The sequence below is a fragment of the Perca flavescens genome, chromosome 13, assembly GCF_004354835.1.
Source record: "Perca flavescens isolate YP-PL-M2 chromosome 13, PFLA_1.0, whole genome shotgun sequence".
Classification (NCBI taxonomy): Eukaryota; Metazoa; Chordata; class Actinopteri; order Perciformes; family Percidae; genus Perca; species Perca flavescens.
In genome coordinates, this window is record NC_041343.1 from 10,428,553 (window position 1) to 10,454,058 (window position 25,506).

At 39.1% G+C, this 25,506-nt stretch overlaps 1 protein-coding gene across 3 annotated transcripts; it reads right to left on the reverse strand.

Moving 5' to 3' along the window:
- Positions 1-25,477, reverse strand: kif4 (kinesin family member 4). 3 transcript variants are annotated; one of them, XM_028595792.1, is made up of 33 exons: positions 25,409-25,477; positions 22,397-22,536; positions 21,396-21,489; positions 19,769-19,908; positions 19,221-19,335; positions 18,777-18,967; positions 18,567-18,656; positions 18,205-18,371; positions 17,663-17,757; positions 17,358-17,477; positions 16,849-17,024; positions 16,568-16,629; positions 16,317-16,449; positions 16,022-16,080; positions 15,707-15,812; positions 13,882-13,983; positions 13,514-13,696; positions 13,019-13,122; positions 12,724-12,868; positions 11,408-11,518; positions 11,163-11,246; positions 10,777-10,890; positions 9,898-10,053; positions 9,657-9,754; positions 9,200-9,329; positions 8,910-9,080; positions 8,689-8,808; positions 8,508-8,585; positions 8,090-8,191; positions 7,657-7,824; positions 7,213-7,338; positions 4,415-4,531; positions 1-1,199 (listed from the first exon to the last, which is right to left on the reverse strand). In XM_028595792.1, exons 4-33 carry the CDS (start codon positions 19,889-19,891, stop codon positions 996-998), a joined length of 3,750 nt encoding a protein of 1,249 aa, XP_028451593.1. In that variant the 5' UTR covers positions 19,892-19,908; positions 21,396-21,489; positions 22,397-22,536; positions 25,409-25,477; the 3' UTR covers positions 1-995. The 3 variants fall into 3 exon arrangements, with proteins under 3 accessions (XP_028451593.1, XP_028451592.1, XP_028451595.1); XM_028595791.1 differs by having other exon boundaries at positions 21,207-21,489; positions 25,409-25,476; XM_028595794.1 differs by lacking the exon at positions 21,396-21,489.
- Positions 25,478-25,506: the final 29 nt, after the last annotated feature.

The window sequence follows — 25,506 nt, forward strand, 5'->3', positions numbered from 1 at the left end:
TTGTACAGTATATTAATTGCAGTATTTTATTCATCCTATTCTAAAAACAATGTGGAACACATAGAAAGGATGCTCACCAAAATGTTGTGGACCACTGATCATGGGAATAACTTGTGTTCTGTGCCTATACTTCTGCCTAAACAGCAGCATTTAAAAAAAACAAAGGATCCAGTGTACTGAATTTGGTCTCCAGATCGTAACAAATTCTTGACAACACCTCAGGCTCTGCAGCCCTCGTAGAAATGGAATGAAAAGAAAATAAGCAGCAAAACAAGGAAAACTGCATGAACAACAAAAATACCAAAGACATAACGTGATTGAGCTACTTTGATGAATTGTTTATTTTGTGGTTTAATTCATATGAATGAAGTGTTCCATTTTAGGATTTTTTTTTTATTCAATGTCAAAACAGCTTTCCACTAAAAAGTAACTGCCGTAACAGACTACTGAAATAAAAAAAGAAATAAATTATTTTCATCAACTTATGACACCAATATTAAACATTGACACACATTCAGACAAAAAGAAAATGTTTGTTCTTTAAAAACAAGATTTGACTGCAAGACTTTATTCAGCTCAGATAGTAAAAGCACAGTGAAAAACCTAAAAGGTTGCTCACCAAGACGTTGGGTTATAATAATGTGTTGAATGGTACCAATGTAAAACTGCTTGGCTGTAAATTGGTGCACTACTGATTTTAGAAATTAGCAAAGTAAATTTAGTCTTACTTAATAGGAAATATCAACTAACACGTTAAACTAAAAATATTCTGTACAGGCTTCTTGATCATCATTGTGAATTCCAGTAAAAGATTCAATGCTATTCACAGTCCTTTTGTTACCCTCTACAGAAAACAGTGCCTTAGAATCAACAGCTAATTTCCTGTTAAAGTACACAACAGTTTAGTCACATATAAAAAAAGAGACGCCGACAAAACATTTAACCAAACACATATGGACACCTCAGGTAAAAAGCCCTACCCTGCTCTGTCCTGATTAAGATTCCTCTCGGATTGGAGTGCATCCAGAGAAAAAACTGTTCTGAAAACTCGTCAGCAGTCTTTTCTTCTTCTTGAGGAAGCTGACTGTTGTTCTGTCCTCACTGTAATCCTCCTCCTCCTCTTCCTCCAGAAAGCTAGGCTTTCTATCCAACTTCAGGTCTGCAGTGGGATGTCCCATGTCTCCGATTTCTTTTAGCACCTGAAATTAGTTTGTATTAGTATTTACAGTTCCAGTTGCAACAGGCATTGCAGGCAAGAAACTATAAGACAAAACATATTTACAATCAAAAGTTTTTAAATGTCACTGTATTGTTTGAGTTGTTGTGGAAAGGTTTGCCTAAATAAACCGGAATAATACAGTGGTTTACAGTGGTGAGACATCGATAATTCAGGGTTTCCCGCAGCACTTTGCAGCTAAGTAACAGACGCCTGCTGCTCTTTTCAGCAATGAGCCAGGCTGACAGATAGTCACAGCTCTACTGAGCCATCTATTCCTCTAGCTCTGAGTAGTGATGACTTCATGAGCTTCTTTAATGATAAAATTTTAACAATTAGAGATAAAATCCGTCACCTTTTGCCCTCAACTTCTAATGGTTCACCTTTAAACGCAGAACCGCTAGAAAGAACGACTAGTCCAGACATATACTTAGACTGTTTTTATCCTATAGACCTCCAACAATTAATGTTAAAGATATCCTCAGCTAAGCCATCTACCTGTCTCTTAGACCCCATCCCAACGAGGCTACTCAAAGAAGCGTTACCCGTGGTAAACACTTCATTACTAGATATGATCAATATGTCCTTATTAACAGGTTATGTACCGCAGTCATTTAAAAATAGCTGTGATAAAACCTCTTCTGAAAAAACCCACCCTCGATCCTGAGGTCTTAGCAAACTATAGACCTATATCTAACCTTCCCTTTCTATCCAAGATCCTTGAGAAGGTAGTTGCTACTCAGTTATGTGATTTTCTACATAGCAATAGTTTATTTGATGACTTTCAATCAGGATTTAGAAAGCATCATAGCACACAGAGTGGTGAAAATTACTAACGACCTTCTAACTGCTACAGACAAAAAGGACTTGTCTCCATACTTGTTTTACTAGATCTTAGTGCTGCATTTGACACTTTTGACCATACAATCCTGTTACAGAGATTGGAATACTTAGTTGGCATTAAAGGAATCGCTCTAAGCTGGTTTAAGTCCTATTTCTCTGATCGATCTCAATTTGTTAATGTTAATGATAAATCCTCCAAGTATGCTAAAGTTAACCATGGCATTCCACAAGGCTCAGTGCTTGGACAAATTCTATTCTCCTTATATATGCTTCCTCTTGGTAATATTATTAGGAAACCCTCAATTAACTTTCACTGTTATGTGGATGACACCCAATTATACTTGTCAATCAAACCAGATGAAACCAGTCAGCTAGATAAACTTCAAGCGTGCATTAAAGATATAAAATCCTGGATGACCTACAATTTTCTGATGTTAAACTAACAAAACTGAAGTTATTGTGCTGGTCCCTAAACACCTCCGAACCTCATTATCTAAAGACATGGCTGCTCTGGATGGTATTGCCCTGACCTCCAGCACTACTGTCAGAAATCTAGGGGTTATTTTTGATCAGGATATATCCTTTAACGACCATCTAAAACAAACCTCAAGAATAGCCTTTTTTCATCTTTGTAACATTGCCAAAATTAGGAATATCCTGTCTCAAAACGATGCTGAAAAACTAGTCCATGCGTTTGTTACTTCCAGGCTGGACTATTGTAATTCCGTACTGTCAGGTTGCTCAAATAAGTCCCTTAAGACTCTCCAGCTGATCCAGAATGCTGCAGCGCATGTTCTCACAAGAACTAAGAAAATAGATCATATTTCTCTGCATTGGCTTCCTGTAAAATCCAGGATTGAATTTAAAATCCTTCTCCTGACCTACAAAGCTCTAAATGGTCAAGCACCATCATATCTAGAAGAGCTCCTAATTAATAACTCCCAGAATGCAGAGTTACTTGTGGTACCTAGAGTCTAACAGTAGAATGGGAGCCAGAGCCTTCAGTTATCAGGCTCCTCTCCTATGGAACCAGCTCCCAATCTGGGTTCGGGGGGCAGAAACTGTCACCGCATTTAAGAATGAACTTAAAACTCTCCTATTTGCTAAAGCTTATAGTTAGGGAGTGAGGAGTTGCAGCGTCCGCCTAACCAGGCCCACATGCTTCTCTTCATAGTCGTTAGATTAATAATATAATAAAAGTAGAGGGAGGCAGGCCAGCACAGCCCGATCTGGCAGGGGAGAGTTCCAAGCCCGAACAGGCAACCTCTCCTTTTGACCTGTCTCTCTTAGTCACGCTGTTATAGTTCTAGACTGCCGGGGGACTTCCTTCCTTTGACACACTGAGCTGCTCTCCTCTCCCTTTCTATTACCATTTGTGTGCATCCCGTCCCAGAAATGCTTGTTACTAATCCTAGCTTCTGGGTAGTTTACTCCCCGGAGTCCTTATGTTTTTTCACCCAGCGTATTTCCTTGGAGAACGTTGGCACCAAGATCTTGGTTGCAGCTGTCGCCGTGGTCCTGCTGCACTCCCTGCTGAGCTCAGCGGTGCCCTGCACTGTCATGCTGCGTCCTGCTGAACCCTGCTGCTTCCTGCCACGTCCATCCATGCTCTGCTGGGCCACGCTACATCCTGTAACGCCCTGCAGCACCCTGATATGACATGAACTACTACGACTACCATTTGAAGTCACTGTTCCATTATTAATGTGACTATTATTGCCACTGTTCATCACATCCCCAACCGGCCTGTCAGACACCGCCTAGCAAGAGCCTGGGTCTGTCCGAGGTTTCTTCCCAAGAGGGAGTTTTTCCTCGCCACTGTCGCACTGCTTGCTCTTGAGGGAATTACTGGAATTGTTGGGGCTTTGTAAATTATAGAGTGTGGTCTAGACCTACTCTATCTGTAAAGTGTCTCGAGATAACTCGTGTTATGATTTGATACTATAAACAAAATGGCTCACTAGACTCACAAAACTTGGTGCACATATGTAGCATGTCAGGACGTACCAAAAAAACGTCATTGGAAACATACCCTAAACCCTAAAAAGAAATGAAATTTGTGCGATTTTGGCCATTTCCACATGTCGTAGTTAAACTCCTTCTAGAGATTTCATCCGATCAACTTCAAATTTGGTCTGTGCCATCTTAAGACGTTCAAGATGAAGTTATTAAAAGAAAAACTTTTTGTCATAGGGCATGGCCGTAGCGGGGCGGCCATTTTGTGCGTTTCGCCATCGAAACAGGAAGTGGGTGTAACTTGAGTGTACATTGTCCAATTGACTCAAAACTCAATCAAGGCCACTGCATGGATGATTATTCCTTGTATTGCCAAGTCTTCAGAAGGAGGCAGCTTACCTTCTTAGTGGGTGTACAAGATGGCGGTTTGAAGAACGTGGTGTTTTCAGGGCTGACAGATGGGGGATCTTGAAGAGACACCGAGTCTCTGGAAATATTTGCTGTCTGACTTCCATCCTGAAATGAGTAGAAGTCCAAAACTGAGAACAATGTGTATTGTTCTGCATTGCATTTCCATAAAAGCACCCTATATGTTCATCAAAGCAAATCAAGCTTCCCCCCTCTCACACTCCTCCTTGCCCAGTAATGTCAGACTTGGAGCAGTCCGCTTTAAAAACAAAAATAGTGGAAATGGGTGGTTTTATGCTATAGATGGATTCGTTTTTTTTTTCTTCCTTTCAGTCATTTGGATTTTGCTTGGGAACATCTGCCTCCTATTTACATGTATTACTGCTACTGTAGTCTCACATTGCCGGACGTGGAGTAAGGTCTGGCTACACCACACATACATACATTCCCAGATAGGAAAAAAACTAGCCCTGGTTTGTTTGCATTTTAAATAATCACAATTGTCTTGGGCGGCGCTAAGCTCCGGATGCAGAAACGGTGGCTCTGCAAAATAGTCTCGGGAAGGGGAATTTGTTTTGGTGGAACATTTGCATGTAGGGATGAGAGCTCTGGCATTAAAATGGCTAAGCGCACCGTTGTTTGTATGTTTGCAGTGTCTCGTCTGTTTTAAAAGGGGTGATAGAATGCAAAACTAATTTCACCCTGTCATAGTTGAATAACGACAGTTCGGTGGGTAAATAGGACATACATAGAAGCTCAAAGTCCCACTGACACCCCTTTACTATGAAAATCTCATATTTTGAAACTGCCGCTGAAAACGGGCGAATCTCAACAAAGCTGGAAGTTGACGTCAACCTCCCAAAAATCGGAACCTTTGTCAGCCCATGGGTGTATTAAGAGAACGGTCACGCCCCAACATTTACATAGGCTACACAACTGACCTGTCTTATGAATCTAGCTAGGTCACGCAGATCTCTGCTATTCCATTACAAAATTCATTTCTGAAACTTTTTTATGCGAGAAATCATGTATAAGTGGCGTAATGAAATTCAAACTGTAAATATACACGAATTACGACCAAAAATGAAGCTAACTAGCCGCAATTTTGTACACATAGGATTGTAAAGACAGTCGCAGCTAACGAAACCCTTACAGCTCACAAATATTCATTAACTTGAAATCGGACACTGTTGTTAGCTTTATAAAACATTTAGTTAGATGTTGTATAAGTGGCGTGACGAAATTGAAACCGTAAATATACCTGAATTACAACCAAAAATGAAGCTAACTAGCCGTGATTTGTAGCTACACATAGATAGGATTGAAGTGACAGTCGCAGCTAACGAAACACCTAGCTAAACTTCACAAATATGAACTTGAAATCGGACACCGTTGTCAGCTTTATAAGACATTTAGATGTTGTATAGCTAAGTGGCGTGACATTGTGTGTAACATGTGGTAAGAGATTGCTGGTGTAACAAGCGCGCTGACTGCGCTCTCACACAACGGGCCACTTAGCTAGCAGGAAGAGGGGAGTTGCGGGCCCATGGAGCTCTGTCAGGGATGCCAGCCTAACGGAGCTCACAGTAGGCCGGGGTCTGTGAAGGAAGGCTGGGTGGGCGGCGAGGCAGCAGCACTGCCGCTGAAGTCCGACACTTAACATACGTCTTACCATATTTGCAATTAGCCATCAATTTTGGTAAAACGGCCCATATTTGAGCTTTATATAGTTGATTTCTCACATAAAAGTCTCAGAAGTGAATTTGGTAATGAAACATTGCAGTGTCTGGAATATGAGATTCTGTCGCTTCTCTAATGTGTGTGTATTGGGGAATCGCTCAACCAATCAGCGCGCATCTCTAATGTCTGCCTATGGCAATTCGCTCAACCAGTCAGCGCGCAGCTCATCTAAATATTCACGAGCATACCATATTTGGAAGAAAAGCTCTTGTTACAAATAGGGCCAAAACAGGGATGCATAAGGTCCAATAAAATATCAACCAGGCCATTTTCAGCCCAACCAATGTTACATACCCCATTAGGAGACCATAAAGAACAGTGTGAAATACTCTATATAATCATTCTATCACCCCTTTAAAATAATAGAATGCCAAAATTACACAAACATCGTTAAACTAGTACCAGGTTGTTATGGTTTATCAAGAATTACTTTAAAATGTTTCCAATATTTCTATTCAACATTGGTGATGTAATAAATATTAGTCTAATAGTCCAATAATAACTTCAGTTTTGTTATTCTCAGTTATTATATTATAAATCAATATTCAAAAGTTAACAAGTTAACAATATCTTCCAACATCTATAATTAGATTGGTTGGTGTAATGTATGTGGTGTTTGCATGTATTTAAAAGGAACATTTTTATAGTGATGAGCTTTGACTGTGTGGAGCAGTTATTACATAAAAGTTTGCCATATAGTTCAGTTGAGTAATTAAACGCACATCCTGAGGATACTTTTTTACAGCATATATTTTGAGCCGTCATAGTAGGAATAGTACAGGTGAAATTGATAACCTTAACTATGGCTCAGTTCTATTTAGTGTCCAAGTCATCTATTTCAGTGAGCTAGCATGCACAATTCCAGGGCCACCCCCTAAGTGGAATGCAGCCATCATTAACGCTATTAAATATAGAACTGGGCTAATGTCAAAATGCCCTAAAAAAGGACTATCCAACGTGCAGATGTTTCAGCACAGATTGATCATCAACAGTCTGGTATACATACCTGCAAACTCAGACACATCACTGGAAATCATTAGAAAACTTACGTCAGCAAGCACCTGGTGATCCATATTTCGACATTTCTCATGATCACATTGGCAGTTCTCCCCGCATGTCATCTTTCCTTTGCGGCACCTGCACTGCTTGTTGCTGCATCGGCCTTTACACGCACACTAAAGAAAGAGAAATCATGACAGAATTTTTTTTTTTTTTCTTTATCAGATGTAACAAGATGAGATTCAGGAATGTTGCTTTAAAACTCTCAAATGAACATGAAGTTGATTTTGGACAGCACTAATCTGCTTTTCGCGTATCTAGTGCTCTTTGAATAATGTGACATTTTTCAGAGAGGCTGATTTAATATGGACGCGATTTCTTCTTCTCACCCTTCATGATCTTTCAGTGAGCACTGTGGACAGTCAGTGTCTACAAGCTAACTGGTTTCATACACAACGCTTGAAGATGACCACCGATCCTAATCCCGGTCTTACCCCAGTTGCTTTGGGTTTCTTTGACGTTTTGCGTCCCTTCTCAGTTTTCGTAGGACGCCACTCGTCCTCTTCCCCCTCATTCTCATCCTCACTGGTAGACACCAGCTCTTCAACGTTGATGGCCATATTCTGCGGTGCTTTAGCTGTGGTGAAGCGCCTCCCTTTAGGCTTCGGTTGGGAGAGAACACAAAGGAAAATCAACAAACTTGGACTTTAAAATGAATAGCCCTGAAGTTCTCAGAGAATTTCAAATCTAATGCCAAAATTATAGTTCACAGAATCATTCCATAGTGGTTTAATGTGTTCTTTCAGTTTAAACATTGGCCCTGACCAAAACACGTTCAATGACTATAGGGAAATACATCAGAAAAATGAAGTAACTTTGTATAAAAACAACAACAAACAGGAAGGTAGAATATCTACAATAACTTACCTTCGGAGGAATGTACTCAAACGAGTCATCTAGGTTCTTTTCATTGTTGGTTGTAGGCACAAGGATTTTCTTTTCACTTGCCAGGTGGAGCAATGAGAGTTTCTGTGGAAGAAAAAAATTAAAAAAAACTCTTTTTTTTTTAAATGCATAGTTTAGACGTGGCAAGGTCTGAACCAATCACACACACTGCTTAAGTAAAGATAAATGCAGCACTTCACATTGTAACACATTTGTAAAATTATTTGTCATCCGATCATTCGAGTCAACAAGAAAATCTGTTATTTTCAACATTTTGTGACTTCAAGTCCCTGCTCTCGTCAATGTGGTATGCACTAGTGAATGTTACTGATCATTTATAATTCAACTTAACATTTAGATGATAACAAAATAAATGTAGATGGAATTTGAAGTTGAATACCTGTCTGTATTGCTCATTCTGCTCCACCAGGGATTGGTTCTGCTCACTTAATGCTCGTAGCTTTTCAAGCTCTTCTTCCTAGAATAAGGTTACAAATACACCACATGATTAACGTTTTGTGATAACAAACAAGGATAAATGCAGAGATTGATCAAACACTTTTCAGGTAGTGGAGACAAACCTGAACTTTGAGGCGTTGGAGAAGCTCCTTCTCCTTTGCACTCTGCCTATCTTTCTGCTTGGTTTCATCCAACTCTTCACATATTGGTTTGTTCTGCAGCTGGTTAAGTAGGTAAAGGACCTTTACAAGAAAACAAACAATTATAAAACATTAAATTTCATAAGTTTGCATGTCTTCTGAAACGAGATGCAAATTGGTACATGGGTAAAAGCCATGAGCACCTTCTCTTGATGCCTCTGCTCTAGGTCCAGCAACTGCTGCTGGTGCTCCATGTCCATGGTTGACATCACATTTCTCTCATCAGCCAGCATCTTCCTTAAATCTTGTCCATTCCCCATCTCCTGTTTGAGTTCACTCTCCAGCTTGGCACTGGCTGTTTTAGCAGCGAGCAGCTAAATAAAAAAAAAAGGGGGAAATTGATTGTTTTTTTGGAATCACGAACAGCAACAAATCAATGCACTATTACTAATTTAACACAGGTGTGAATAAATAATCCTTAGCATTAGCTCACCTCAGACATGAGGACCTTAAGGGCACACTTGGCATCGACTATGGTTGTGATGCTATCGAAGCGCTGTTTCAAACGCCCCTCGCTGTCTGCCACGAGAACTTTCTGCTGAAGGTCAGCTATCTGGGCATTCCTGTAAAGACACAAATAAATCCGCAAATCTTAACAATTCAAAAATCAATTCCGTGTTTCATGTAGATAGGTTTCGTAAAACTGATATTGTCATTTCAAAGAGTGAAAGAATCCTTACAGCAATGAATTAAAAGCACATATAGCTGGTAAAAATATGTGAGTGCATTTATGTGTATCATTTATTGTCGGCGATGAGTAGCAAAAATGGCTCAGCAATTGATAGGAAGATCAATAGACGTACGGGGGAGGCAGAGTCTGATGAATGCAGGTCAAAAAACAAACAAAAAACAGTTTCAATGCAGTGACTGCATTGCTTTGTCAGACTCACCTGAGGTCCATCTCTGTCTGCAGGCTCTCCACCTGTTTGGTCAGAGGCGTTTCCAGCGCTCCCTGGGTCTCCAGCTCAGAGATGATCAGTGTCCGACGCTGCATGGAATGACACCACAGAGCAAAGGATGGATTCTTTGTAACATTTCTACTTTGGAAAGCACTGGATGTCCCACGTAGTCTTAATTCTGTGCATATTCCCACAAGCGCGCATGCTCAACAGTAGAGAATTGACATCTCACCCTGATTTTGGCAGCGGGTCGGTCCCCTGCCTCTATCTGCTGTTTGAGGTGGTTAATCTCCTGAGCCAAAGCCTTCCTGTCCTCCAGCAGATCTTTGAGGTGGCGCCGGGCCTCCTCGGTGCTAACCAGCACCTCCACTTCATTTAGAAGCCATGTCTGCTCACATAAATACAATCACAGAGTTAAGGCAGCAACATAGGCATGGTTACTCTTTTGGGTAAATTCACATATTGTATGGTCACAATACTGTTCTGACTTTTGTTCAGGAAAATCAGTCATGTTCTGAAGTCCACTGTTTAAAAAGGCTAAAGGTCCATTTCATTAAACTGCCTAACAGCTGAGGCATCATTCATTTCCTCTCCTCTGCTGCTGAGGTGAAGAGAATCACTACTGGTGAAGCATATAAGCCTCAAAGTCTACAAGAATTCAACTAATTTGATACATTGCCAATAAGGCTTTGCCGTTGCGTATACCGGTAACTGACAGTCTTTTGTGCTCGCTCACAACAATTCACCATTAGCATAATGGTTAGGATGGTGCATTTCTGCAAGTTTATCTTGTACTTGTTCAAAGCAAGTACACACACTGACAGCAAAGGGAGAGGTGGGAAAGGCAGAGGTAAAAATCCCCACTCAAAACCAGGTTATAAATTTCCTCCCTACTCATGTTCTGCATTATCGAATGTAATTTTCGGCTGAAATTCCATTTTTAAAACCGTAATCAAATGTTACTTATCGGCCACCGATATAATGGTCCGCTATATAGTGCATCCCTAGCAATAATAAAATGATGTTCCTTTTTTTCTTTTCTTAGTTAAGCCTAGTAGACCAAATACAGTTTTTGTGACTACAGAGAAGTCCTAGAACCAAGTTGTACTACCTTAACTCTTGCAGCAGCTCCCTCCATTCCTCTGTGAAGACCATCTTTGCGTTTCTCGGCTACCTCACTTCTCTTCTGTAGGGCATCTTTCAACCGCTTGTTTGCAGCTGCAGCCTGTGGAAGGAAAACAAGCTTTAAATAATTTCCAGTTACAATTATTTCTAACAGTTTGACATTATACTATTCAGACTGAATTGCCTGACGAAATTGAGAAACGGGGGGGGAGTGTTTCAGAGGTTTGCAACTAGGTTAGTGTGGGTCACACATTTAAAATATAATAAACAGTACGTACTTGCTACTTCACAGATGTTGTAAATATGAAGTCCAGCATTATCTTATAGATCTCGTCAATGAAATTGCACAGGAAACAGACAAAGAGGCCTCACCTCCTCAGTTTTACGACGCAAAACACTGGCTTGTTTCTGGAAATCCCTCTCAAGTTTAAGCAACTCATACTGGCGTTTACGATCCTGTAAAACAGATACAAAAAATAAACTGTGGGGTTCACGCAGCCAAGTTACCTAAATGAATAAGTATGAGGAAAAAAAGAATTTAGCATCAAGATTTAAAGAATCCATAAATAAAATGAAAAAAGAAAATTCCTGCAGTGTCTCTCTTGATCTCCCCATACCTTCTCCTTTAGCTGCAGCACCTCCCGGTCCTTCTTGCTCTTCCACTGTCTGAATTTCTCAGAGTCATCCCTCATCTGCCTCATCAGCTGTGTACGCTGGGTCTTCATAGCCTGCGAGAACACAGCGTTAATGTGCTTGGATCTGGCATTTGTGGCTTAAAATTCATATTTGTATTAGGGCTGGGCGATATGGACCAAAAGTCATATCCCGATATATTTTGGCTGAATATCGATATACAATATATATCCCGATATTTTTTCCGCAAAGTGAGAGCAAATGTTCAGTCAAAGTCAAAGCCAAATATGACATGTCACAAGTAGATTCATAGAAACCGGTTGCAAAATCAAATGAATAAATAATAAACAGGTTTCTTCACCTGGTTCAATGCTCAGCTGTTCAAATAACAATAAATTGTAAACATAAATACTGTAAAACAACAGGAGTACCTTTTTTGAAATCAAAGCTCCATAAGGTTTGTTTTAGTTTTTTCCAACGTTTTAAATTGTTAAATTTTTCTTCTACACATTTTCAGCGCTTATTTCTACGTCCCATATTTTCTGATATAGAGCTGGGCGATATATAGAGAAAATCAGATATCATGATATTCTTGACCAAATACCTCGATATCGATATTGTGGCGATATATTAGATACTAGAGTCGACAGTTGGTGCTCTCGCAAAATATCTTCACACTTAGATTTTAGATAAATAATCATTAATAATAGAACAGTCTGGTAAGTTCAGAAAAGTACATCACTTCACTGTAATGCAGTCTTTAAAAGCAGGAAAAGACACTTATGGTCATATCACGATATTACGATATCCAAAATCTAAGACGATATCTAGTCTCATATCACGATATCGATATAATATCGATATATCGCCCAGCCCTAATTTGTATCAGCAATGCTCTATGCCAACTCAGTGCGTGATGATGATCATAATTTGTAGTCTTTACAAAAGAATTTGACCACCCCACATTGTTCAATGCACTCAAATGATTGGCCAGATACAAAGATATATTGTCACTGCTATTTGGTTCACATGTAACATTAACAGTTTTTTTTAATTTTTTGACCCAAGAATCGTCTACTTTTGTGATGGTAGAATAACTTTTGATCATGTACAAAGTCTTCTGCATAAAATCATATCTTCTGAAATGCAAAATCTAATTTTAACATAAAAGTAACAATATATTGGTTACAAACAAAACAGTCCAAACTAATATAAGTGCTCCTTTACACTTTACATACATAATACACCCCTCACCATCAAAGGAACTAGAAAAGTAAAAGTAAAGAAAATCACTGATTACCTGTATCTCCTGCATGAGCTTGCCAACTTTCTGAACAGAGGACTCCTTGAGTTTCAGCAGTTTGGATTGCTCCAGAAGCTTCTTCTTCATGTCTCCGAGGTTGCCCTCCAGCTCCTGCAGTCTCTTTCTCCGCTGCTCACTGAGCCTAGAAGAAGGCGGTGGATGTCAGATGAAGCAGGAAGTAAAAAGTGAAGCCTACTTTACTTTCATGTCAAAACAAATTAGTAATACGTTTGCCAAATAATGAAGCTACATGCACAACCAAACCAAGGCCAAAAAACTTAAGTGTTCGTACTTAGCCTGGTTAGTGTCTTTCTTTGCAGACTGAAGTGCAAAAATAAGTTCCTCTTTCTCCTTCTGCAGAGAATCCACTGCGGTCTGTAGAGTCTGTACATTTTTCTGAAGGACAAGATGCCAAGAAGATTAAAATGTGTCCATCATATCTCAACAATTAAAAAAACATGGTTCATAATTGAAAAAAGTCTATACTCTAAACTCAACCCATTACAACTCCCATGAGAATCTAGAATGTTAACCAGTGGATGTTATAGCATCTGGGGTGGGGTGAAGCTATGAATGCCATTTTATACAGTAGGGGACAGATTATGTCCTGGTGAAAAACTGTTCAATCGTCCAACTCCACAATTTAGTAAAACAGTTTACAGTCTTCTCACTAGTTTTCATCAAGTATTTTTCATCTATAATGTGATTAGAACAAAATCACTGATTTTGCGTTACCCAGACTTTACATGATTTATTGTTTGAGTCAAAAATGGATGCTTAATCTTACATGGTGCTCCGATTGCATCGGCTCCAACTGGGTGTCATTCTGGCACATTTTCTTCACAAAGGCTTCCTTCAAGCTCAACACTTTGTTCAGCTCAATCAGTTCCTTGGAGAGCTGGGCCTGCCGCAGTGCATGATGGGTTGTAAAAGCCTCTGGGGAGTCCTTACCAACAAGGCCAGTGGCATCCTGTTTCATGTGTTAAAAAGGTGGGAAACATCTTAATTAACATTTGGTTTAGAAATAGTACGTATGAATTGTGCACGCTCAGTGTAATGGAAAACAAAACACTGCAGAATTCTCAATTTTGTAAAGTATCTTTGACATAAACTATCATCTAATGTAAATATTACGAGAACAAAAAAGGTACGTACTGATGGGGATTCATCATTGTTACTGCCGTTTCCGGACAACTCTGATCCATCCTCTCCAGCAGCCATAGCGTCAATGGAGGCGGCGATGCCTGCACTCTCATTCTGAGAAAACCCAACAAACAGTAAATCATGAGATTCAGTATTATGACCATCAAATCAACAGTGTTGGATTTTAATTTGTTCCACTTGATACAGCATTTTTGAGAAAGAAAGAAAGAAAAAAAAAAAAAAAAAAAAGACTTATTAAAGTCTATATAACCCAAATTTCAGCATTACTTCTACTTTGTCTTTGGATGGATTATAAAATATGTATTGTAAATATTGTATACACTCAGCTAAAGGATTATTAGGAACACCCTACTAATACTGTGTTTGACCCCCTTCAGCCTTCAGAACTCCCTTAATTCTTCGTGGCATTGATTCAACAAGGTGCTAGAAGCATTCTTTAGAAATGTTGGCCCATATTGATAGGATCTTGCAGTTGATGGAGATTTGTGGGATGCACATCCAGGGCACAAAGCTCCCGTTCCACCACATCCCAAAAATGTTCTATTGGGTTGAGATCTGGTGACTGTGGGGGCCATTTTAGTACAGTGAACTCATTGTCATGTTCAAGAAACCAATTTGAAATCATTCGAGCTTTGTGACATGGTGCATTAACCTGCTGGAAGTAGCCATCAGAGGATGAGTACATGGTGATCATAAAGGGATGGACTCATTTTTACGATTCCGATGCCGAACCGGTACTTTTAAAACGATTCCGATTCCTAAACAGATTCTTGAAAAACTGAAAAATTAGTTTTTTTTTTTTATTATTTAAATTAAACAATATAACGTTTTAAAGTACTTAAATATATAATAAGTAAACCTAAGTCACCTAATAATTTAACAAATAACAGTTACACTATTAACAAGTAACAACAAAATAAATGTTGAGTTGGTATGCCATCCAGCTTCAAACTTTAGCAGTTCTTTTGCAGAAAAATGACCATATTTGCCTTCTCTGGCAAGATAGGACACCTCTCCTGACTTATGGCATGTCCTACACAGGAGAAACTCTCTCAGACGGTGTCCAAGAGGCCTGTACACACCCAGGTATGAGTTTGAAAGGGCAGACAATTTGGTTTTGGTGAGCCCAGAGGGAAAATATGCCATTTTAAAAGTAGCCTACATTAACGGTGGCTAGCTAACGGTAGACTACAGAGAAAGTGTGATATTTTTACGTCAGTTTCGGAGTGTGTATAAAAGCCGTCTATCAGAATGGATTGTAGTGCATGGCGCAGAATAGCGGACACGCACTTCACACCACGAGCCGTGCGCCACTCGGCAGAAAAGGGAGAAAGAAAAAAAAAAATAAGAAAAAAATAAAGTCTGCGGCTGTCCGGAGCCGAAATTTGCGTTCTAATCCGGTCCAAATACTACCGTTTGCGTAGGAACCGGTTCCATAGTGGAACCGGGTTTCAGTACCCAACCCTACCCAGGACTGCTGCATCCTGGATGTTTTTTATTTTTCTGACCATTCTTTGTAAACCCTAGACATGGTTGTGCGTGAAAATCCCAGTAACTGAGCAGATTGTGAAATACTCAGACCAGCCCGTCTGGCACCAACAACCACGCCACACTCAAAGTTGCTTAGATCACCTTTCTTTCCCATTCTGACATTCAGTTAGGAGTTCAGGAGCTTGTCTAGACCTGGACCACACCCCTAAATGCATTGAAGCAGCTGCATGTGATTGGTTGATTAGATAATTTAATTAACGCAAATTTTAACAGGTGTTCCTAATAATCCTTTAGGTGAGTTCATATTGTAAAATGGCTTGTGTACCTTGAGCTCCAAGATGATGTCTTGCAAGTTCTTCATCACCTCAACATTCTCCTTCAACTCTTGGTCCTCCAGTTTTTCTAACAACTTCTCAAGATTCACTGTACATCTGAAATAAACGTATAAAAAAAGAAATGTGGCTCAATATGATCATTGTGACAGTGGTACAAAAAAAAGAAAGAAAATTGGCTGAAATCCTAATCAATACTGACATAGGCCATCAAAAACCAAACAAAGCTTTTAAGAAGAATAGCTCAAGTATTCTGTGTGTTAGACCCATCCTGAAGCTCTGCAGGCTTCATGCCTTTGTAAACTTACGCTGCGTGGTCCCGCAGTTGTTCCAATCTGCTTTGTAGTTTCTCATTTACTTGTTCCGTCTATATATATATAAAAAAAATAAAAATAAACATGATGGATGACAATGCAAAACATTTAAATGTCACAGAAAAGAGATCAGATAAACCGTACATTTTGTAAATTAAGGTCTTGGCTTTGTTTCCTACCCATAGGTACAAAAGAACACATCATCACCATAGAAACTGTTTCCCCATCAGCGTTCAACAATGACTTTGGAGGAAGGAGGATTAGTAAATGTGGTTACGGTCTGGCTCACCATAATGATCTTTTCAAACATGAGGGCAGTCTGTCCAGCTGCCTGGCTCAGCTCCCTGCTTAGCTTATTGTTCTCATCCTGCAGGGAGCGATTCCTTTCCAACAGCTTAGTCACTTTCTCCTCTGACTCTGGCCTGTAACAGAGGGACCGAGTAACCGTTATGGCTTCTTGTTATGGGTAATACGTACCCTGGGAGCATTTATCCAACATCCTGTTAGGACATGAGCCTATGGGGAAATTTGATGTCTTACCCAGAGAGCATCGGAGCTACTCCTCCACGGGCATGTAGTAGCATCACCTGCAGCTCCTGCACCTAAACAAGTGTATAAATAAAGACATTTGCTACATTATAAAAATGGAAGTAGTAAGGCTTATATCACACACTTTCTGTTCTCTCAATCTTCAACAAAGATTTAACTTGTTAACGAGTAAATTAACTGCATTTAACTTGCAGCATAATTTCATAAGCAAATGGCAGTTTGAGATCTGACTATGAAGTCAACTTCACACTCCAACTCTCCAGTTTCCGTACCTGTTGTTTCAAATGGTTCATTTCAGCAGCTCTGGGGTCAACATTGACTATAGGTTTGTTTTTGATCTTGCGAGCTCTGTCAGCATATCGCAGCGTGTTGATTGTCTCCTCCATGTTGGAGTCTGCAGGACTGATGCACGCAATCATCAAAGTGTGGCTATTGCCTCCCAAAGAATCTGATGATGACAAACCGGAAACAATTTACAGAAATGCTTGGTACAATCACTCCGCAGTAGTTTACTATTTTGCGTTGTTTGTACTTTGAACATCTGCCTGTACATGATGCTGCCATTTTCGCGTTAAACAAAAAAATAAATAAAGCTATACGCAGTTCCTGTTGAGCACGTACCAAAATTACACTTCCCTGGACAACAATGCTGTTAATAGAGCAGAATGAAGAACGTTCTCTTTGCCAATAGAAGCAGCCTACTGTATGTGTTACAAAGTCAGGATGTTATCTTAGACTAATGACAACAACATAACTTTTGAACATCTAAATCAAAGCTTACCTTGTAGCAGGCGAGTGAGCTTGGAGTCTCTGTAAGGAACAAAGCTATTTTTTTTGCCTTCATCCCCCAAGGCACTGATAACATTACCCAAAGACAAAAGGCCACGATTGATGCTAATGCCTGAAGATGAAGAGAAATAGCATCAAAACAGAAATGCTGTTATTAAGGGTATGTTTCATTACAAAGAGACAAAAGAAATTGTATACTACACCATATATTATTGGGAGGATCATAAATTGACAGTTGACAACTTTTAACCAAGTAAATCTACAGAAAAAAAACAAAAAAAACAACAATTTGTTTACCTTCCTTTAAACGCTCTCCCTCGGCTTTAGTTTTCTTTTGCCTTTCTGAACCCGCCAGATCCACAAGGTGCAATTTTGAAACAACTGAATCAACTCTGCAACAAAAGATTACACAAATATTCAACTAAAGATAGTGTTTTCAATATGGTATCTTTATGAAAAACAGCAGCCCAAACAAAGAAATCACATCAAATCAGTACGTCAAAATTAAACTAAATCTATTTGATAACCCATTTTTCAGTTTAATTTATTGTACTTGACCCTTTAGACAACATCCAACTCTTCCTAATCAATGTTAATTAAAAGTGGTTAACCTGAAGCATATATTCATTACATATACAATGCAATACAAAGCAGTTTAATAAAAGCTGTATTTGATGGTTTACCCAAACACATTACACAAAGCCGTCAACAACATGCTTTTTGTGTGCATGTCACTGTTTAAAGCTTCACTATGTGTAAACTTCAAATGACGTATGTTAAGGTTAAATGGGAATAATATGCGCCAAAGTGTTTGTGTGAGAAAACGTCACCAAACTAACTTGTCTGTCCCTCTGCGCTGCTCCAGTGTGATGGTGAAGATAGCATGTGAGCGCGAGGAAGCGGCATTCATCGCTGTGGAACCCACGGTGCGAGCAGAATTTCCAATCTCCAGACAACCCACCATCTCATGGGCAGAGAACACCTGTCTCTCAGTTAAACCCACAATCTGGAAGGAAAAAAAAAAAAAAAAAACAGGATATTTTCAATAAAAACAAAAGCTGACACATTATATATTATATTTAAACATGTACGGATTTAAAAAGGGTCACCAAGGTATAGAATGAGGATTTATCTTTCCATTAAGCTTTAAAGAAACGTGACAATTTGTGCGTTAATTTTTGTAAACATGTCAGTCACTCACCTTAATGCCCTCTTTAGGGTCCTCCCTAATGCAGAGACCAGGTTTATCTTTAGATGGACACAGCAAGTCCAATATGTCCTCATTATAGATCTGCAATCAAAAAGGAAAAAGCTTAAAAGACCATAGTGCAAGGAAACATTTGCTGAATACCAAGGAATATAATACATTTCTAAGTGACATACAAACTGTGTAAACAACATGTCCACCAACCTCCAGGTAAGATACTGCCAGACAGAAGTCACAGTCCGTCCTCCTCTCCCTTTCCTCAAAGATCATTCGGATAACTCGTGGAATAACTCCGACTGAAGGATCATTTTCTTGAGCTGATGTGTATGTTCCTCCCATGGAGAAGGTCTTCCCTGATCCAGTCTGTCCGTATGCAAGAACTGTTGCATGGTAACCTACAAAAAGGAAAACTCAGTGAGGATGCAAAATGATTTAAAAGACAAGAAAAGAGAAACAAATAACTTCATAATTATTTAACATCTCAGCCAATTAAATTATTTCATTAACATTTTTGTGCAGCCAATGGCCACTGAAGAGTCCTCGAGCAAAACAATGAGTCTTATGTTGCACAACCAGCACCCAGGAGTGGGGTAAAAAGTTGTTCTTACTGAATTCAATAAATCATTATATTAAAAAAGGTATAACTACCTTTGAAAAGCCCACACAATAAGGGGGACACAGACGTATTGAAGACCTCTTCTTGTTCAGCAGTAGGATCGAATACATAATCATAGGTGAACGCCTTCTCTGTGCCAACTATCACCTGAAAACAAACAACACTTTAGCTTACACATACTGGGTAGTGTAGTTGCACGTAGGGCTGCTCCCTCTTAGTCGATTAGTCAACTAATCGGTCGTTTTGGTCTTAGTCAACTTAGATTTCTTTAGTCGATTAGTCATGTTTTATGCTTTTTTCATGCTGAGTGACTTATTTCCAAGAAACGTACGAGCACATCGCTGGTGAACACAAGAATTAAAGTGGTGCTTTTGCATGACTCTTTGTGGAGAAACTCAGATTTACAGATCTGTCGATTAAATCAACTAATCGATTAGTCAATACAATTGAACGAGTGTTAGCCGACTAAGAATTTCTTCAATCGAGCACAGCCCTAGTTGCATGGGCTTTAAAGAAAAAAAAAATATTATATACACATGGATATAATGGACATTTTCCTAAACTGTTGTTGCACACAGACCTGTTGCTCTCCTGGCACAAAAGTGAGACAGCACTGGCATCCTTCGTTGATTTCTTTAGATACCAATGGGCGGCATCGCAAGGCAACCCGCACTGGGATCACCTTATCATCGTCATTTGTCATGATGCGAGACTTTATACCTAGTAATAAAAGAAACAGAAGAGGTTATCATAACGAAGCCAAGTAATATCAGTCCAGCCACATGGCAAGATCACATGTCATTAAAAATATCTTGAATGAACATAAAACTGAAAAACCCACCAGTGTTGATACCATAAAAATAAAATGGTTCTATGGTTGATACGGACTACAATGGCAGATGTTGAGATACAGTGATTCCCATCATGAAGATAAGAGGATTTGTCTTCAGTGCTGACATGAATGATGAAACATCATGTGAATTTTTCTTAGTGTTTAATGTAATGTTTCTGTTTTGTATTAAGTCTGTTGTTTTGCGGTTTGTTACTGTTGAAACTTTGATGCTGCTGCCTTGGACAGGACTCCCTTGTAAAAAAAAATCTGAATCTCAATGGGACCATTTCCTGGTTAAAGATAGGTTAAATAAAAAAAATGTAAATAATGGAAGAGGATTTTGAGATGAGCTGTAGAAAATAATAATTGCTGCCGAGGTGTTATTGTATGATACCAAAAAGACATCCAAACCTGATAAAGTTACAAGTTACTTGAATCATACTGAACTTGGTAAATTATGGAAGAAGAAGAAGAACTATATGCATTAGTGTTGCATTATGTTCATTAACGTTACTTGGACAATAATTAATGTTGAAATAATAATACCAATAGACAAATGTTCTCAGAGAACACACCGGGAATAAAAAAAATACGCTTTTATGACGTTAGTTGGTTCACTGTCTATCACTGAACACAGGCGTATTTTTTGTTTGAGATGTTACATCCCAATCAGTTTTAATTGGTAGTATGCCTTCCGGTGGTGAACCATGTCGTAGTTCACCATTGCTGTTGTCATGGTGTCCAAGAAGTTGGTCTATTATTCATCATCTATGGCGCACGGGTGTCTGAGGATGACATCATGTCCTAAAGTCCATCCTTCGCTCAAACTGATCAAAACCGAGCTGTGTAACGTTAATAAGCAAGAGATATGAAGGAACTGTGCTTATACTTCCACTCCTCTCATTGTCTATTCGGGATACATAAGCTAACGCCAGTTAGCTAACAACATAACGTTAACGGTAACGTCAGCTACCCAAGAAGTAGTGTTACCGCAAAACAAGCTTCCAACTTTATGGTTAGCGGTCGTTAGTGTATTTTTATTGAATTGAAAACAATGCCAATTGCCAAACGAACAGTCTACAGCCCAGCTGACGGGTAATAATTAAGTTAAAGTTGGCCTCAGGTTACATTAACTAGCTAGCTAGCTGCAGTTATTAGCAAGACGTTGACTTTAACGTTAACTTACCTTACACGTTTCCTCGAGTGCCAACGTTTACATATCACACAACAACGGTTCTGGTTGATAATGGTCAGAACTAATATAAAACACTCGTAATAAAAGTTTTGAATGTTATGTATTGCGGAGAACTTAATTAAGCTTTGTCCTTAGCCCGTGGACTTAAACCAGTAACTTTGAGTTGAATGTTGTTACTACCCGCCACTTTCAAACATCCAGCTCCTCCTCCTTCTTCTTCTTCTACTTGTAGTTTTATGGCAGAGTCAACGTAACTCGGCAGCCTTACTGACCTCTACAGGATAAAAGAAAAAACACAGTATTTGTGCAAAACCTCAACAAAAAAAAAAAAAAAACAAACACACACACACACACACACACACACACACACACACACACACACACACACACACACACACACACACACACACACACACACACACACACACACACACACACACACACACACACACACACACACAAAAGCAATTCTTGCTTTAATCTTTCACCTTTGTCACATTTACTCTACACACATAAAACACACATTCGCAACTTAGCAAAAATTGCCACAATTTTATGACAGAGTGAAGGCAGGAGGCGAATCCCTTTTGTTACCTGACCGAGTCCATTCCCTTAATTTCAGACAATGAGGGCAATAAAAAAATAAAAAAATACCCTCAATTCTGATGACCAATATTACAAAACAACCAAAACAAAGATGTTAGGCATAGCGAAGAGAGCAAGCATCAATGCTGTGCTGCCCAGGCAACAGCATATGACTCAGTAATTGTGTAAGATAGACATGACATGTTAAGAAATTAAAGCTCAGGAGAGATTTTCTTTTCCGAGATAAGTGCAAATAGCGGAGGAAGATCGGCAGAAGGGGAGCTGAGTGGGTGACATGACATGCCTCTTGATGAGATGAGTTTTCAACCCTATGATGTTAAATGGGCAGTAACTGTCTGTTTTGGCTGGAAGAGAAAGGTCATTACAAAGCAGCCAGAGGGGAAAACAGCTGAGTCCAGATAAAATAATGACAAGGTTTCTGCAGGGAAAGAGAGAGCTAAGCAGGCAATAGACGTCAAAGCATGGATCATGTTGCATTTGTGTGCTACTGATGAAGCATTCAAATGTCCAGAAATTTCACTAAAAGATGATTTTCACAATGCTATGACAACAATATGTTTCTCCTTCATCCAAACCTGCAATGTTGTAATTGGGTCATATGCAATCCATGGCCTTCATCAACCTTGTGACCACTGGGAACCGCAACAGCATTGTCAGAGTTTATCCTCTCCAACACAGATGTCTGGCGCAGCCTCCACCCCTCCTGTGACAGATGCTGTTGAAACAATGAAGTCACATTTTCACAGTTGACACATGGTGACAAGTCATACATCATGTTGAAAAGCGTCTTTTGATGCTGGCCTGCATATCCATCATATAGATTTGTTATCATCTATTACTGAGCAATTGAAACTATAGAGGTAATAATACACAAGGTATAGGGGGGATTCAGAGTTCCTTGAAACTTCAGTAGGAGAGATTTTGATGCCAAAACAGGAGATTGGCTAACAGTAAATCATTGTTTTGATATCCAGGAATCTCAGCAGTAGACTAGAGAAGTAATCATTGGGTCATTGATATTGATCAAACCCTTGATGATATACTATAGCCATTATATGCCACAGGGAAATTAAAAGATCAGTTATATCAGAATCAGCTTTATTTGCCAGGTATGAGGACACATACGAGGGATTTTGCTTATATAAGCAAAATCTTTAGTCCCATTCAAATACATTTCTATTCAAGCAGGGGTGCAAAGTGACTACAGTTATTTTGTATTTTCTGACTCTTTGAAGAACGTGAAGTTTTGCTAAACTTTCTGCTTATTCGAAACATCATGAGTATGGCTCATTCTCTGTCTTCAGTCAGCTACAGTACACATAGACTCAGTGGCGAGTGAGCACTGCTGCATGGCAAGGGAAATTCCAACCCAAGGCCTAATAACAACATGCCAGATTGTCTCATGCTCCCAAGAATAGAACAGACAGTGAATGAATGGAACAAACCAGTCAATTCTTTCCATATATATATATTCACTAAATGATTATTGTGCATGTGGGGATTTTTTATTAAATAGGAAGATTAAAATGCCAACAATAATGCTCTCAGCTCAGCCTATTTGGCTTATAAAGCCACCTTGACATTGAACAGCGGTGCCCACTCTAATACTGTAGCTGGAATGGGAGGAAATTCAGCCTGCTTTCCTCTTTCCTGTTGTAGTTTCAAAAGATAATCTGCATTGGGTGTATCACGTTGCAATCATCCGTGTCTAAAATCCAATGGTTGCATGAGGTTTTGAAGAGGATACAGCCATGTCAGCTTCATGCTATACTAAGCTAAATGTTCTATGATGGGGTATCCCACTGGGAAAATATTTATATGAGAAAATAATTGCAATCTAAGTAAAGTAGCTTAAATAATAAAGTCGGCTGAGTATCGAAAATACGTTTCTTTTATTACTAGGTATTTGAAAAAAGTCCCCCACTGCTAAAATTCTACATCGGAGCTAATTAATCTATACTTCAGGACTTTTTAGTGCTAAATGTGACAAAGAAGCTATTGTATTGTATTGCATCACACAGTATCACTAAACGACTGAGGACATTTTTATTTTTCTGTTGACTTGTATTCCAATGCAAGCCTTGGCAGTTTCTGTTATCATAAAACATGAATATTTATTTATTTAAAGTTTGAAAAATCTCAAAACAACCTGCACAGATAAGGAAAATCATATAAGTGTTGACCCCACCGCAACAACATTTATATGAATATAAATAGGAAAGACCTAGTGCAATGATTTTAAAGGGCTTTACTCTCATTTGTTTAAAAGAACAATTGCCTCATTTACAGTACAAATGTAATGACAAAGAAAAATAAGTTAAAACAAGTTAATCCATATCAGGCAATCAACTATCACATCAGTTTCTGTAAGACTTGCATGTTTTCTTGATTCACTTATTAAGAAAGTTAAACAAAAAACATGGGAGGGGGAAGTCATTTATGCAGGAAAATGATTACACCCGGATCCTTAACCTTTTTTTATTAATTAAAGTTATTTAACCTAATATGTACTTTAGTCTGCCCAAGGAGGCCTGTTACCAGGCAAATGCTCATTCAATATCCACCAGAGTCAACAATAGCTATACATTTTAAAACAGGCCTGAAGCCTTATGCTGAGTCAGTCATGAGGCACTTTATGGGAGGGGTGCCTGTGGGCGCTTACTGCTCTGGCCCACATGATAAACTCAAATATGTCTGGACTTGACAGCAAATAGGGATAAAGACAAAGCAAATGGACACTGAATGAACATTACCCTAAGTTTAACATAATCACAAGTACTATTTCGGCACTGCAATATTGCAGACGCTTACATCAGTTTAATTGCCACTGGTCCTGGTATTAGCACCACACATAAAGCAATGTGGATGAGTTATGATCAAATATATATCTCCTGATCATTAATTCAATAGAAAACAAGTATGGAAAAACTACTGTCAACGTAATTTGTGCCTTGAATCAACAGGAGGACACTGGTTTAGTTGTCAGCTTTACACTGCTTCAAACTTAATTAAATTAAGTATAGGTATTTAACTGATTACACATACGTATTTTGAATCCATACAAGAGGAGGAAAGCCCCCTCAAATTAATTTTATAATTTCAATGTGATAGGATTACAATATTTATTTTAATTTACGCTGTTTCAGGGTGCCAGATCCGCGATGATAATCTGTGTCATGAAGCCTAGAACTTCTAGGTGGCTGTGGATCAGAGGTAGAGTGAGTCGGCCCTCAACAACAAGATTGGTGGTTCGATCCCATGTTAAAGTGTCCTTGAGCAAGACACTGAACCCCAAGTTGCTCCCCATACACATTAGGTGGCTGTCCACTGCTCCTAATGCTTATGGGTTAAATGCAGAGATTGCATTTGACTACATTGTACTGTATGATTGTATGTAATGAATAATAAAGTTTCTTCTTCTGGACACAGGCCAATGTTATAAGATTTCATGTAAGCAATTCATAAGCCATAGAGACACACACAAAGGAGAAATCACCTAAGTGGAATACAAAGACACTTGAAAATCAATTTCCTTTACCATTAAAGAGCATTTAAAGAATAGACCCAGAGAAAAAAGATCACTCTACCTCTGTAACTTATAGCAGAGATCTTTAACAGGAGGTCCGGGGGCCCTAGGGGGTCCTCAGAGTTACTGCAGGGGGGCCTCCAAATTGTTAGAAAGTGC